This window comes from Myxine glutinosa, chromosome 6, assembly GCF_964187855.1.
Source record: "Myxine glutinosa chromosome 6, kmMyxGlut1.1, whole genome shotgun sequence".
In the NCBI taxonomy this organism is placed as follows: domain Eukaryota; kingdom Metazoa; phylum Chordata; class Myxini; order Myxiniformes; family Myxinidae; genus Myxine; species Myxine glutinosa.
Genome location: NC_136266.1, coordinates 57,358,764 through 57,372,219, shown reverse-complemented (window position 1 = coordinate 57,372,219; position 13,456 = coordinate 57,358,764). Strand labels below are relative to the sequence as shown.

Here is a 13,456-nt window from a genome sequence, read left to right as displayed (position 1 = left end):
TTTTAAAGACCTGGAGGGAGGAGTGGGATTGAAGGGAGTGTGGGAGTTTGTTCCAGAGGCGGGAGAAAAGAGGAATGAAAGAGTGAAGGTGAGCAGAGAGCCGGGATTTCGGCAGTTTAACCATCAGAGGGTTGCTGGCAGATCTTGTGCGACCTGTAGGAATATTTGGGGGACAGAGCACAGAGAGAGCTGGGGGAGCAAGGCCGGAGAGGAGTCGGTAGAAGACAGAAAGACCACCTACCTGCCTGCCGTGAGTGAGTGAAAGGCCCTCAGAGATAGCTTCATCGCGGGAGATTCCAATGATTCTGAAAGCTTTGGTTTCAACAGCGTGAAGCCGAGCTAGGTGTGAGGCAGGAGCACCGGCCCATAGGGGAGAACAGTATTCCACTATTCCATTGAGCTGCGGATGAAAGCCTTGTATGTGGTGAGGAGCTCAGGTGTGCCTAGGAAGGACTTCGCACGACGGAGGACGCCCAGTCGGCTCCTGGCTTTGGAGGCCAGCTTGGAAATGTGGTTTTCCCAAGAAAGATCATGGCAGATAGTGAGACCCAAAAGCTTGAGCGACAGAACTTCTTGGAGAGGATTGTTGAGAAAATAGATGTGAGGGTTGTCCAGTCGATCTTTTCGGAGAGACATAGTAAGTGTGAGATTTGTCAGGATTGAAAGACATGTTCCACTTGTTTGACCAGTCTGTGATTTTGTCCAGGTCTTCAGAGAGTGAGGAGGCGGCAGACTGCCGATCTGAGGGAAGAGGAATGGAGCGGCAGAGAGTGGAGTCATCAGCAAAGAGATAGAGAGGATTTTCCAGAGAGTCGGAAAGATCATTGATAAAGACCAGAAAAAGCACAGGGCCCAGAACACTGCCTTGGGGAACTCCAGCCTGAACAGGAAGGGGAGATGAGAGAAATCCATTCAGGGACACACGTTGACTACGACCAGCGAGGAAGTCCGCAAGACATGCATGGAGATTTCCATGGATACCATAGGAGGAGAGTTTGGTGAGCAGAGCTGGGTGCCAGACCGTATCGAAGGCACGTGATATGTCAAGGGAGACAGCTCTGATTTCCTATTAGATTTCCTATTAGATTACCATTAGAAAGAGGCTGCACAAATTTGATCTACATGGGAGGTGTGCTAGGAGGAAACCTTTGTTGTCCAGAAAGAACATCAGGGCAAGACTAAAGTTTGCCAATGAACACCTCGGCAAAGACCAGCACTTTTGGAACAATGTGCTCTGGACAGATGAGTCAAAGGTAGAGCTATTTGGCCACAGTACCAGAAGACATGTTTGGCGAAAACCAAAGACAGCATTTGACCACAAGAACCTGATACCAACTGTAAAGCATGGTGGTGGAAATATTATGGTTTGGGGAAGCTTTGCTGCATCAGGGCCTGGGCAGCTCACCATCATAGAATCCACTATTAATTCTTCATTGTACCAGCTTGAGGATATTGTGAGGCCATCTGTCGGAAAGTTGAAGCTCAACCGAAGGTGGACCTTGCAACATGACAATGACCCTAAACATACCAGTAAATCCCCCAAGGAATGGCTGGAAAGAAAGAAATGGAGGGTTCTGGAATGGTCAAGTCAAAGCCCGGATCTAAATCCCATCGAGATGTTGTGGGGGGATTTGAAACGAGCTGTGCATGCAAGAAACCCTTCAAACATCGCACAGCTGAAAGAATTCTGCATGGAGGAGTGGGCAAAAAAATTTCCCAGTCGATGTCAGAGTCTGGTCGACAGTTATAAGAAATGCCTACTTGAGGTTGTTTCTGCCAAAGGGGGCAATACACCTATTAGAGTCAAGGGTGTACTTACTTTTTCCACATGCGAAATTTGCATTTATGTTTATTTAAATTATACAATGGACTACAAAATGTAAATGTTTCATGATATTTGTTATATTATATCACCTTTATCTTTCAATATTGTTGAAACGAAGATCAAATAGCTGTATGTTGAAATATGTTGAAAAATTCAAAACTTTACATGGGGTGTACTTACTTTTTCACGTGACTGTATATATGCAAACGGAAGGATATATTCTACCAAAGTCCTCCATAAGTGTTTATGGTTTCATGGACAATTTGAAGTGGCAAGAATGAAGATCGTCAACTAGAACAGCAATCAATAGAGAGCATACCTCCACCAGGTTGATCATTTATGCTTTGTATCCCACTGATGGGTCAGGTCTGGATCTGAACCTGAACCAAAATATAATCGCTTGTTCTTGTCACTTGCCCAACTCATCCATCTCGTTTTGTCATAACTCGTCCACAACTTTTTGAAATGTCATGCTAGATATCGTTTTTGGCCCCATCACTCAAGCACTGGTGTTGGCTTAGCGGTTAGGGTGCCGGCTTGGGATCCAAGGATCCTGGGTTCGAATCCCGGTCGATCGCTGAATTAACACCAGGGGGGTTGACTCAGCCTGTCATCGTTCCGAGGTCGGCAAATTGAGTACCAGCTTGCTGGGATGAATGATCACGGTGTGTACCCCGATTTAGAATAGGTACACCGTATCCCTGCGCATCGTAAGAGGCGATTAAGGGTTGGCGTCAGGAAGGGCATCCGGCCATAAAAACATTGCCTCAAACAGGGAACCATGATTGTCATGGGGCCCGCAAGGCTAACCCCCACTCTAGCGGGGAAATATGGCCTTTAAAACGATCATTCATTCATTCACTCACTCAATGGTGAAAAATCACTAAATAATTTTTAATATTCTCATGTCCGGATTGGGATCTTCACCAAAGTCAAATAATTTCGTCCTTGTAACATACCCAACCTCTCCACCAAATTTCGTCCGAATCCGTCCACAACTTTTTGAGACATCATGTTCACAAAACAAACAAATAGACAGGAGTGAAAACACAAGCTCCATCCCCCTTTGGTGGTGGAGGTAATGATGCGGCCATCTCTGTCTGCTTTACCGACAGTGCTCAGGTTTGGCAGGGAAGCACGTTCAAAGACAAACTCTCAGCAAACAAATTTGCAAGGAATTTGGAGATGCTGAGATACACCCACATTTGTAATTGCCTTAAAACCAAACATTGTTTCCACACCTAGCTTTTTAAAGTTCCAGATGAGTTGTGTTCACGAGCCAAGTCGTTTTATCACAATAATAGGCACTTTGGTTGATAAAGAGCGACAAGCCAGTCAGATTTATTGCAAAGCACAGCCCTCACACGGCACAGCTCAGCATGCATAAAGTAACTGGCAAAACTTGTCTTGGTGTTAGGGGCGACAGATGGGATGCATTTTATGAGATGAAAAACAAAACTACAGAAGCACCCAAGAAATTACTCAAAACATTTAAAGGGAAAAATGGTTTAAAGGAAAATGGGGAAAGAGGTTTATATCCTTGTGGGGGGGAAGAGAGGGGTGAGGGGTGGAGGGATTTGATTGGGTCATGCTAGAAGCCAAAGGTAATGTATAAATTCCAGTAAAATGATGAAATAATGTTGATGAGCAAGTTAGATTCCACTTATGCTGGAAGTAGTTCCGAGATTACAAAATGGTTCCTTAGAATACAAATTAACTTCAACATTATACATATTTACTTAAAATAAAGAACGATCAATCACTATCCAGCACAACTATCTCACCTGCTGATGAAAAAGTTCTTCTTCACCAAGTTCATCATCATCCTGCCCGTTCTCAGGGTCACGAATCCCAGTATGCCGCACCACATTCCTCACCGCCATCTCCTGCTCAAAGTAATATAGGCATGGGCACCTCAGAAATTACTCGTTATGGTCACAAGAAGACTCATCACTTCAAAACTGTGCCAAAAGCTCTCTCTGCAATCTCCAAGCCGTACGTGCTCACCTGTCCAGATGAATCTACCAATGAGGTGTGAACGTTGTCTCCTGTACCCCATGAGTTCTGGCTCTTCCACAGCAGGTTGGCCGGAGGGTTGTGGGTAACACGGGCATCCGTTGTCCACACCTGGCAGTTGCAATAAATAAACAAGAAGACGTCATGTGTAGCACGATACTTAGCAAAATCCCCCCCCCCCCCCCCCAAAGTTTTCCATTGATACAGCAAATTGCCCATTTCATGAAGATTAAAATTTACAATCTTGATCAAAGCTCAAGTCAACAGGACGAAAAGTGACGATTTTTCAGATGAAAAATGATGATTTGGAAGGTTGACCTTGAGTTGACCTTTGACCTCAAAAATAGTTAGTTCCCATATTTAGTGACTCGATTTGCAAATGCTGTTCAATTTTCAAGTCAATCGGATGAAAATTGAGGATATAAAAAATTTGGCCTATGTTGACCTTTTGGCCTATGTTGACCTTTTGGCCTATGTTGACCTTTTGGCCTATGTTGACCTTTTGGCCTATGTTGACCTCAAAAATAGATGGTGGTTGAATTCAGTGACCATTTATATAAATCCTCTTAGAAGTTCAAGTCAATCAAATGATAATTGGTGATTTTAGAAATTTGGCCTATGTTGACCTTTTGGCCTGTGTTTACCTAAAATATAATATGTGGTTGAATTCAGTGACCAGATATGCAACTCCTTTCAAATTTCAAGTCAATTGGATGAAAATTGAGGATTTTAGAAATTTGGCCTATGTTGACCTTTTCGTCTATGTTCACCTAAAATATAATTTGTGGTTGAATTCAGTGACCAGATATGCAAGTCCTCTTCAAATTTCAAATCAATTGGATGAAAATTGAGGATTGTAGAAATTTGGCCTAAGTTGATGACCTTTGGCCTATGTTGACCTTTTGACCTATTGACCCCAAAACCAATAGGCTTCTTGCTTTTGACTAACTCTACCATTTGGTGAAGTTTCGTGAAGATCGGTTGAAAATTGTGACCTGTAGGCCGGTGACAAACAGACAAACAAACAGACAGACAGAACCACAAACACAAAAATCTTCGATTTTGCAAGTAATAAATAAACCACAGACGTCCACGGACCAAATCGACAAAGCATGCATACAATGATCTCCCTGTACCAAGGGAGCATTAACACCTGAGAGAATGAAACTTTGTGACAATTTTGTATAAATACTTACCAGGCCTTAAAATGTGCCAGAAAGACTGCAAGACATGCATGCATGGGGTGGACAAATGGATACAGAAACAAGCGTTACGCCTAGGTCCCCCGTCGGGGAAGTGATATGAGTTGACAAAGTGGAACATGCAGAAAACATGCTATGATATGATATTTCGCTCAAGGTTCAGACATACATGGAGGCGGCCATCTTGGATTTTGACGTGGCGACCCAATTTTCAATAGTGTTCTTCCTTATGCCTAGATACACCCACACACCAGAAGGTACTTCGCTTATTTTTCAAGATATTTCGCTCACAAGGTTCAGACATATATATGGTGGCGGCCATCTTGGATTTTGACGTGGCGACCCAATTTACAATAGCGGTCTTCCTTATGCCGAGATACACCCACACACCAAATTAGAAGTTGGTACTTCGCTTATCTTTCAAGATATTCATCTCACAAGATTCAGACATACATGGCGGCGGCCATCTTGGATTTTGAGGTGGCGACCAAATTTTAAACAGCGTTCTTCCGTGTGCCGAGATACACCCACACACCAGATTAGAAGTTGGTACTTCGCTTATTTTTCGAGATATTTCGCTCACAAGGTTCAGACATATATATGGTGGCGGCCATCTTGGATTTTGACGTGGCGACCCAATTTTCAATAGCGTTCTTCCTTATGGCGAGATACACCCACACACCAAATTAGAAGTTGGTACTTCGCTTATTTTTCAAGATATTCATCTCACAAGGTTCGGACATACATGGCGGCGGCCATCTTGGATTTTGACATGGCGACCCAATTTTCAATAGCGTTCTTCCTTATGGCGAGATACACCCACACACCAGATTAGAAGTTGGTACTTCGCTTATTTTTCAAGATATTCATCTCACAAGGTTCGGACATACATGGCGGTGGCCATCTTGGATTTTGACGTCGCGACCCAATAGATACACCCACACACCAGATTAGACGTTGGTACTATGCTTATTGTTCGAGATATTTCGCTCAAGTTTCAGACATATATATGGTGGCGGCCATCTTGGATTTTGACGTGGCGACCCAATTTTCAATAGCGTTCTTCCTTATGCCGAGATACACCCACACACCAGATTAGAAGTTGGTACTTCGCTTATTTTTCAAGATATGCAGGTTACAAGGTTCAGACATACATGGCATCAGACATACATGGCGGCGGCCATCTTGGATTTTGACGTGGCGACTCAATTTTAAACAGCGTTCTTGCTTGTGCCTAGATACACCCACACACCAGATTCGAAGTTGGTACTTCGCTTATTTTTCAAGATATTAATCTCACAATGTTCCGACATACATGGCGGTGGCCATCTTGGCTTTTGACATGGCGACCCGATTTTAAACAGCGTTCTTCCTTGTGCCGAGATACACCCACACACCAAATTAGAAGTTGGTACTTCGCTTATTTTTCAAGATATTCATCTCAAGAGGTTCATCTCATCTCAGACATCTCAGACATCCATGTCTCAGATATTCATCCCGAACCCTAACCCTAACCCTAACAACCCTAACCCTAACAACCCAATGGCGGCGACCATCTTGGATTTTGACGTGGCGACCCAATTTTCAATAGCGTTCTTCCTTATGCCTAGATACACCCACACACCAGATTAGAAGTTGGTACTTCGCTTATTTTTCAAGATATGCAGGTTACAAGGTTCAGACATACATGGCATCAGACATACATGGCGGCGGCCATCTTGGATTTTGACGTGGGTTGCACCCACACACCAAATTCGAATGCGGTCCTTCGCTTACGCATGCACGCACGCACGGACGGATGGACACACGGACGGAGGGGAAAGCCATAGTCCCCCTTTCGCTCCGCTGTGCGACGGGGGACAATAAACTCCATGGTGGGACGTTAACTTTTTTTCTGCTTAAAGGGTCTTCAAATGTTTAAGGGGTCTCAGCAGGTGTTCTCAAGGGTCGATAGGTATATTCCAACGGTACATAATTAATAGACACACGCAATTAATAGACAGGATGTAACCAACGTTCAAAAAGTACATAATTAATAGATATTGTTACACGACTTCACGGACCGTGTTTTTCGGTTTTATATATATTTGAAGACGACGACGACGTTTTGGTCACACATATACATACATGGATACATACATAACCATATACGTTTGCTCCATTGTAACAAGATATTGTGTGAGCGAGAAGAGGATCGTTACCTAAAATGGCTCACAAAGCTTCTAAAAGAAGCCGACAACACTTGGAAAAGTACCTGAGAAAGGGCTGTGCCTCTGCACAACGAAAGGGTTGGAGAACTTTATCAGCTCGCCAAACATGCAGCTGTTTGTACTGAAAAGTACAAACTCGTGACCAAGTGGACCGGCGCAAGGCTCTAGTGGATGGGCATGTGCTACACAACTCCCCCCCCCCCCCTTTGCTTTGGAACACCGATGGGAAGGACATATCTGGGTTTGTGAATGTACAGGTTAAGTTGAAAATGATGATATTTACTATTAATCATGTTGGGTGGTGAGGGAATGAGGCCAGGGCGAGGAAGGGAAGCTACGGGAGCTGTGATGGCTGTTATAAATGCATTGTTTGCTTGGCTCGAGGCCAGAAGAGAAATTATACTCAATATTTGCATGTATTGCTAAAAGGAGAAGCATGTGTGTGTGTTCCTTTTATATAGTGTGACGTTCTGGAAACTGTCATTCCTCAGGCAATGACACACAACATACAGGTTCCCTCGTTAGTTATTTAATTAGTTCATGTTCAGATAGTCTTACCCTTTTGTCTAGTGGGGTTATTGGGTCACTTACCTAAGTCTTTCTCCTTTTCTCCCAATTTCCTTAAAACTAAAGCAGTCCAAAGAGGAAAAAGGACAGACCACAGGCACCTGGGCCATTTCCACAGCTAATGCTTTCCCGTAAACAAGTCTGGATACATCCAGAAGTTCTTTTTATCCCTGCAAAGCTCCGCCCACAAAGACGCTATATAAAACGCTGCTTTTGAGACGATGAGGTGCGATCGATCCTGGAGGTGATTGCAGAGGTGTGATCAGAGACTCTCGGAGGTGTTTCCTGGAGGAAGTGATCTTGGTGTGTGCGGAGAGGTGGAGAGGAGCTGGGGAAAGCTGAACCAAGCTGCGAGATGGACTTGGTGGAGCAGAGTGCTGGGCAAACGATTGATTCCAGCGCCGTTCAGGGCGCATTACGGAGACCAAGGGCCAGGCCGATTATCACCACAGTGATACATAGGCCACAGGCCACATACAAGCCTTAACTAAAGTAATTTCTTTCCTCAACCCCTCACCTAACAACTGGGAAACGCAAGCTCGTCAGCTCTCGTTCGGTGAGGCAAGAGATCGCAAACAGATTCGCACTATATTTTCTTTCTTCATCTCTTCTCCAGCTATCCTTCAGCGGATGTTTCTGATGGACCCTTGTACTGTGTTTTAGATAGGTAGTTGTACAAGTGTTACGAATTCCGGGTTTATGGGGGTTACAATTCAGGTCATTTCTTATTAATGTATATTCTATTAAAGGTTGTTGTGATTAAAGGGTCAGGAGCCCTTCTGGGAAAAACGAGACCGGAAACGGGATCGTGAAGAAGAGGAGGAGGAGAAAAAAGGGCGGCCATCTTAAGCTTCGAGAGCTCCGACGCGAGCGGAGGCGATCGTTACCTACTTTGGAACGGAGTTGGAAAAGCCCGTCTGGCGAGAGGAGTTACCTGCGCGGGGTGATTGATTGCCGGTTACGTGTCAAGGTGCCGTGTGGTCCTGGAAGGAACCAAGCGCCCGGCGCTGTTCGCCTCGACGCCTGCGAGGGCGTGTACGGGTCGCACTTTGGGCCTGGCGCGCGAAAGAGATTGGAAGGAGACGGTTGAGAGTTGAGACTGCAGCTCGAGACCGAACCGCCGAACGTGAAGGACAAGGGAACCGTGCCTCTGTGAACCGAAGTCCGCGCGTCAGGAGAGCGGCGGATTACTGCGGAACCTGCGAAGTCGGGTATCCTCGCTGAGGTCGTCGAGTATCCTCACTCCCAGCCCCAGATTGGAATCGGACCTAGATTCCCCGATCGCTGGATCGACTCGACGTCACCTGGGAGGCGTGCAGGAATCGGACATTGCTTCCCCGATCGCTGGATCGACTCGACGTCACCTGCGAGGCGTGCAGAGACATTGGGGGCAAGGGCCGTGAGTGTTGCCAACACTGTTGTGGGTTAAGGTGGCGCCACCTATACTATAGATAAGGATTGTATGGAAGTGCTGTAAACGCATTGTGATTCCTGTGCGGGATTTGGGAATATATTGGGGTTTGTTCGTAACCCTTGGTGTGGACTCGTTATTGATCGACTTATTTTCACCCAAGGACCATACATCTTTCTGCCGGGGCTCCCCTCGAGGTTGACCCCGTAACACAAGCTAGACAGATCGGGACAGCTCTGCTCTGTGTCCCTGCACCTTTTACATTTTTATCTCTTGTGTGTTCTTCATCCCACATATGCTCATTCATTCATTGCTTGTACATTATATGCTCATTTATTGACTGCTCATACATCAATTGCTTACGTATATACTTCGTCCCCCTCATCTCCCCATTCTTGTAAATAAACCCCCTCATGGTGAATTGTTCTTCCGATCTACTCGTGATGTCTTTTCCATCATTGGGGCAGTATAGCTTGCATTAACATAGCCGGGACGTTCTACCCCAGCTAAATGGCTCCAGTCCAAGTCTGGTGCATACTGGCAGCTCCGCCGGCTGCTTCCAAGATAAGATCAGCAAACAATGAGGGTGCAACACGGTTGGAATGCCGGTCACCCCAGGTAAACGGTAATCAGACGAAGGACCATGGGTGGGATTCTGTCGACCAATTGGCATTCGTGGTTGTGTAGCAACCTGCCTGGGAAGCAGAATTATCCGTACCCGCAGTTCCAGTAGTTTGGGAAGAACCCATGCAAACCCCCACCAATTCCCTCAAAAAAATAAAATAAAAATTAAAAAAAACTGGAGAGGATTCGACATCGCGACATCGACCAATAGGCCTCTGCCCACATTAAGTCTTTGCTTACGAACGTTGACCGAAAACCGCAAGACCATTCGCCCTCAATATCTAATCTGTACATGTACTTAGTTTAGTTCAAATCTCATGGCCAATGGTATCACATCAACATGAGTTTGAATGTGACCTCTGACCCTTGACCTTTTAGTAACAAATAATCTATCATGGATGGATGCACTGACGGAGGTTTATACATACGAGTAAAGTGCGATTTAAATCTCTTCAGCTGTTCTCAAGCAACACATTTTTACCTGACAATTAATTAAATAATTAATCGAATCAATTCATCTTTGCATCATAATATATATGCTTATACCAACAACAACAAACAACATGCATTTTAAGGCCATTTTCCCTGCTATATGCTTATACCAAGTTTGGTCAAAATCCCATCACTGGTTCACAAGTTAGCATGGTTTTACCTGACATGACCTCTGACCTTTTTTCCCCCTAACTGGACCTCTGACCCCATAATCTTATCAGTTAATCTTTACATCATTATCCATACTTGTACCAAGGTTGACTTGGATCCCTTCAGCCGTTCTTAAGTTATCGTGGTAATGAAAACCTAACACGCACAGACGGACGGACGGACAGCCAGACTTCGTCGTGGAGGCATAAAAATAGGTGTTTGAAGGTAGGGCATGTCTCGGGAATTGTGCACATTTAGTGTCATTAATGAGTACTCTTCCATGCACCATAAAACAACTTCCTTCTTTGACCCTCTTTCCCCACAATGACACACCGTCACAGTTTGTCCAGCCCTGAGCACATAACGTGGTGTGAACTTGTACGAGATCGCAGGCTGGTCTTCAATACTCCTTTTCAGCATCCAACCACCCAATGGCTGATCCTGTAAAAACCCAATACAAGTACTGTACTGTACTGTACACTTAAAAGAACATCAAATAGGAAGTCAAGATAAATAATTGTTTCTTTGTTTTAAACCATATGCATTTGGCAAACACCTTTAACATGTGTAAATCAAAAGGAACAACCACAGGATTAGTGCTTACCTGCTCAGAACTATTCTTCAACTTCACATACTTGCCCTCTATATCAACTTCGTCGATGGAGACCGATCCACTGGCGCTGGCATGTTGTGAGAGACGAACTGTGCTGCTTGCCTCGGACGCCTCCATCTCCACGTACTTGCGCTTGGCACCAGACTTGCGTATGGTACGGATTTGTAGGCTAGGGGACAGTTGCAACCTAGACGACAAAACATGCAAAATAAGAGCTCGTAACCTCATTGACTATCCCAGCCACCATCATTTGAAGTTACAAGATACATCACACTGCAACTCATAACCTCTTTCATTGTAGTTTCTGACCTAACTTCAATTTTCCTATCACCACCAATCATCTGAACCGTCTCACCTTTCTTCCTCTCCCTCAATTAGCTTACGGTAGGCCCTGATCTCCATGTCCAGTGCCAACTTAACATCCAGCAGGGCTTCATACTCAGATAACTGGGCATCCATGCTTGCACGCAGAGCAGCAAGCTCCTTATCCCGGTCTTCCAAAACCAGACGATGGCCATCACGTTCTCTTGCCAGAATAGATTCCAGTTCCCTGACACGAGACTCGAGGGCAGTGATCTGTAATGAAATGGCAGATCACTCGTTCCACGATCTATATAGCAAGTCAATCTGCACCCTGAACTACAAAATATAAAAACAACTCCAAAAAGAGCCAAAAACGAAAATGAACAAGAGCAAGAATTGCTTTGCAATACATGTCCCCTACCGATGTGATATTTTCGAAGTCCAAAAAGGACACAACTGTGAAAAATTGATGAAACGCCCTGAAACTCAAACTTCTTCTGTAACTTATCATAATAAAGATGTGTACGAAGTTTCAGTTGAATATGTTGAAGGATATGGGGGGAAAGGTCTGAAAAACCACAGGTGGGACAAACGGACAGACGGAGAGCAAACGTATAGTCCCCTCCGGTGAAACCAGTAGGGGACCAATAATAAAATGTTAACCAAACTGAGAACACACTTACCTGTTTTTGGTTATTTGAGAGCTGATAGGTCAGATTCTCTACTCGTAGCAGAGCGTCACCCAATTCTTCACGGACCTTGCTAGCATCCCCGGTTGACTGCTCAGATGCTAGGCGTGCATTCTGAATCTACGGTTGGATACAGGTCGGTCAGCCCAAGTTGGAAACCTAAAGGATTATACAGTATATTACAACACTTTGGGTGTTAGGGTGAACAACTCAGGCATACCTTGTAATGGAAGGTGTTCTCCAGCTCCTGCTTGTACAAAGCCACCTGATCCTCATGCTGCTCACGAAGCTCATGAAGAGCCTGAGCCAGTTTGGATTCGTAATCGTAATGTTTCCCAGAGTCAACCTCAACCAGGCGGCTCTCTTGTTTCTGACGTGTTTCACGGACTTCCTGATTTGTCAAGCAACTCAGTCACTATAGAATAGTTTAGATTCTCGAGCTCTAAACCAACTTCAGCTAGTTTCAACAGCAGAAAAAGAAAAAATAAATTAATAAACGCTCATACGATTGCAATAATTCACACGGACAAACTCCTACCTCATCATAAATGGTCTTACGGAAGTCCAGTTCCTCCTTCAGAGACTGCAGACGGTTCTCCAAGTCGACACGCTGCAAAGACTCTTCTGCGAGCTGCTGCTTTGTGGTGGCCAGCAGGCCCTCCAACTGTTCAGGCAAAAAGCAGTCAGAATTCCTTAACCACATAGCTACAGCTCCCATAATACTTTTGAATAAATTAAATGAGACATCCCGAAAAGTCTTGGCGCGATAAACATATCAGAATCATATCTCAAAATATAAATAAATAAAGTTTCCTCGGTAGTTTAGCACCTTCAAAAGCTGGCTCCTCAGATCCTTGGCCTCCAGCTCAAGATCATTTCGTTCAGACAAGGCAACACGAAGAGCAGCTTCCTTGGTAGCCAACTGACTTTCCAGGTCACGAGCATGCGCCTGACATGCTGCAATGTCCGACTCTCGCTTCGCCAACCTGCCAGGAAGAGTTTACAAGCTGTCGTAAGCTTTATTTATTTAATGGTTTTATTTTATTTTATTTACTTATTTAATGGTTTTACATGCTAGGCTCATCGATAAATTAATGAATAAAAACCTGACTAACCTGAAGCACAACAGGAATTGCTGAATTACAAAAATCCTTCCACCTTTCCAGAAAGGTCGATAAAATGAAGAATTAGAAAGACCAGAATGATAGTCTACTTGGTAATGTTTTACAAAATAAAGTTACAATCAAGAAAGCAGAAAACTCCAGAAAAATATAGAATGGAGGAAGAGGGATTGGGGGCAGCCAGCCTTAGTGTAATTAGAGGAAATAATCATACTTAGCACCAGGCCCACAGA

At 44.5% G+C, this 13,456-nt stretch overlaps 2 protein-coding genes across 3 annotated transcripts in view; one reads left to right on the top strand and one right to left on the bottom strand.

Annotated features, from left to right (window-relative positions):
- The window catches only part of LOC137429817 (E3 ubiquitin-protein ligase MARCHF3-like), a 74,196-nt gene extending 64,539 nt beyond the window's left edge, over positions 1-9,657 (top strand). Inside the window, exon 5 of the mRNA XM_068120090.2 lies at positions 8,586-9,657. Within this exon, the coding sequence (XP_067976191.1) occupies positions 8,586-8,669 (84 nt within the window). The 3' untranslated portion in view covers positions 8,670-9,657. The remainder of the gene's footprint in view (positions 1-8,585) is intronic.
- Positions 1-13,456, bottom strand: part of LOC137429815 (lamin-B1) — a 29,483-nt gene that overhangs the window by 7,281 nt on the left and 8,746 nt on the right. For both annotated transcript variants that reach the window (XM_068120087.2, XM_068120086.2), the window contains exons 2-10: positions 12,932-13,088; positions 12,641-12,766; positions 12,323-12,493; positions 12,097-12,222; positions 11,466-11,686; positions 11,102-11,297; positions 10,831-10,938; positions 3,833-3,952; positions 3,610-3,711 (exon numbers count right to left, since the gene is read on the bottom strand). In XM_068120087.2, the coding sequence (XP_067976188.2) occupies positions 3,610-3,711; positions 3,833-3,952; positions 10,831-10,938; positions 11,102-11,297; positions 11,466-11,686; positions 12,097-12,222; positions 12,323-12,493; positions 12,641-12,766; positions 12,932-13,088 (1,327 nt within the window). The remainder of the gene's footprint in view (positions 1-3,609; positions 3,712-3,832; positions 3,953-10,830; positions 10,939-11,101; positions 11,298-11,465; positions 11,687-12,096; positions 12,223-12,322; positions 12,494-12,640; positions 12,767-12,931; positions 13,089-13,456) is intronic.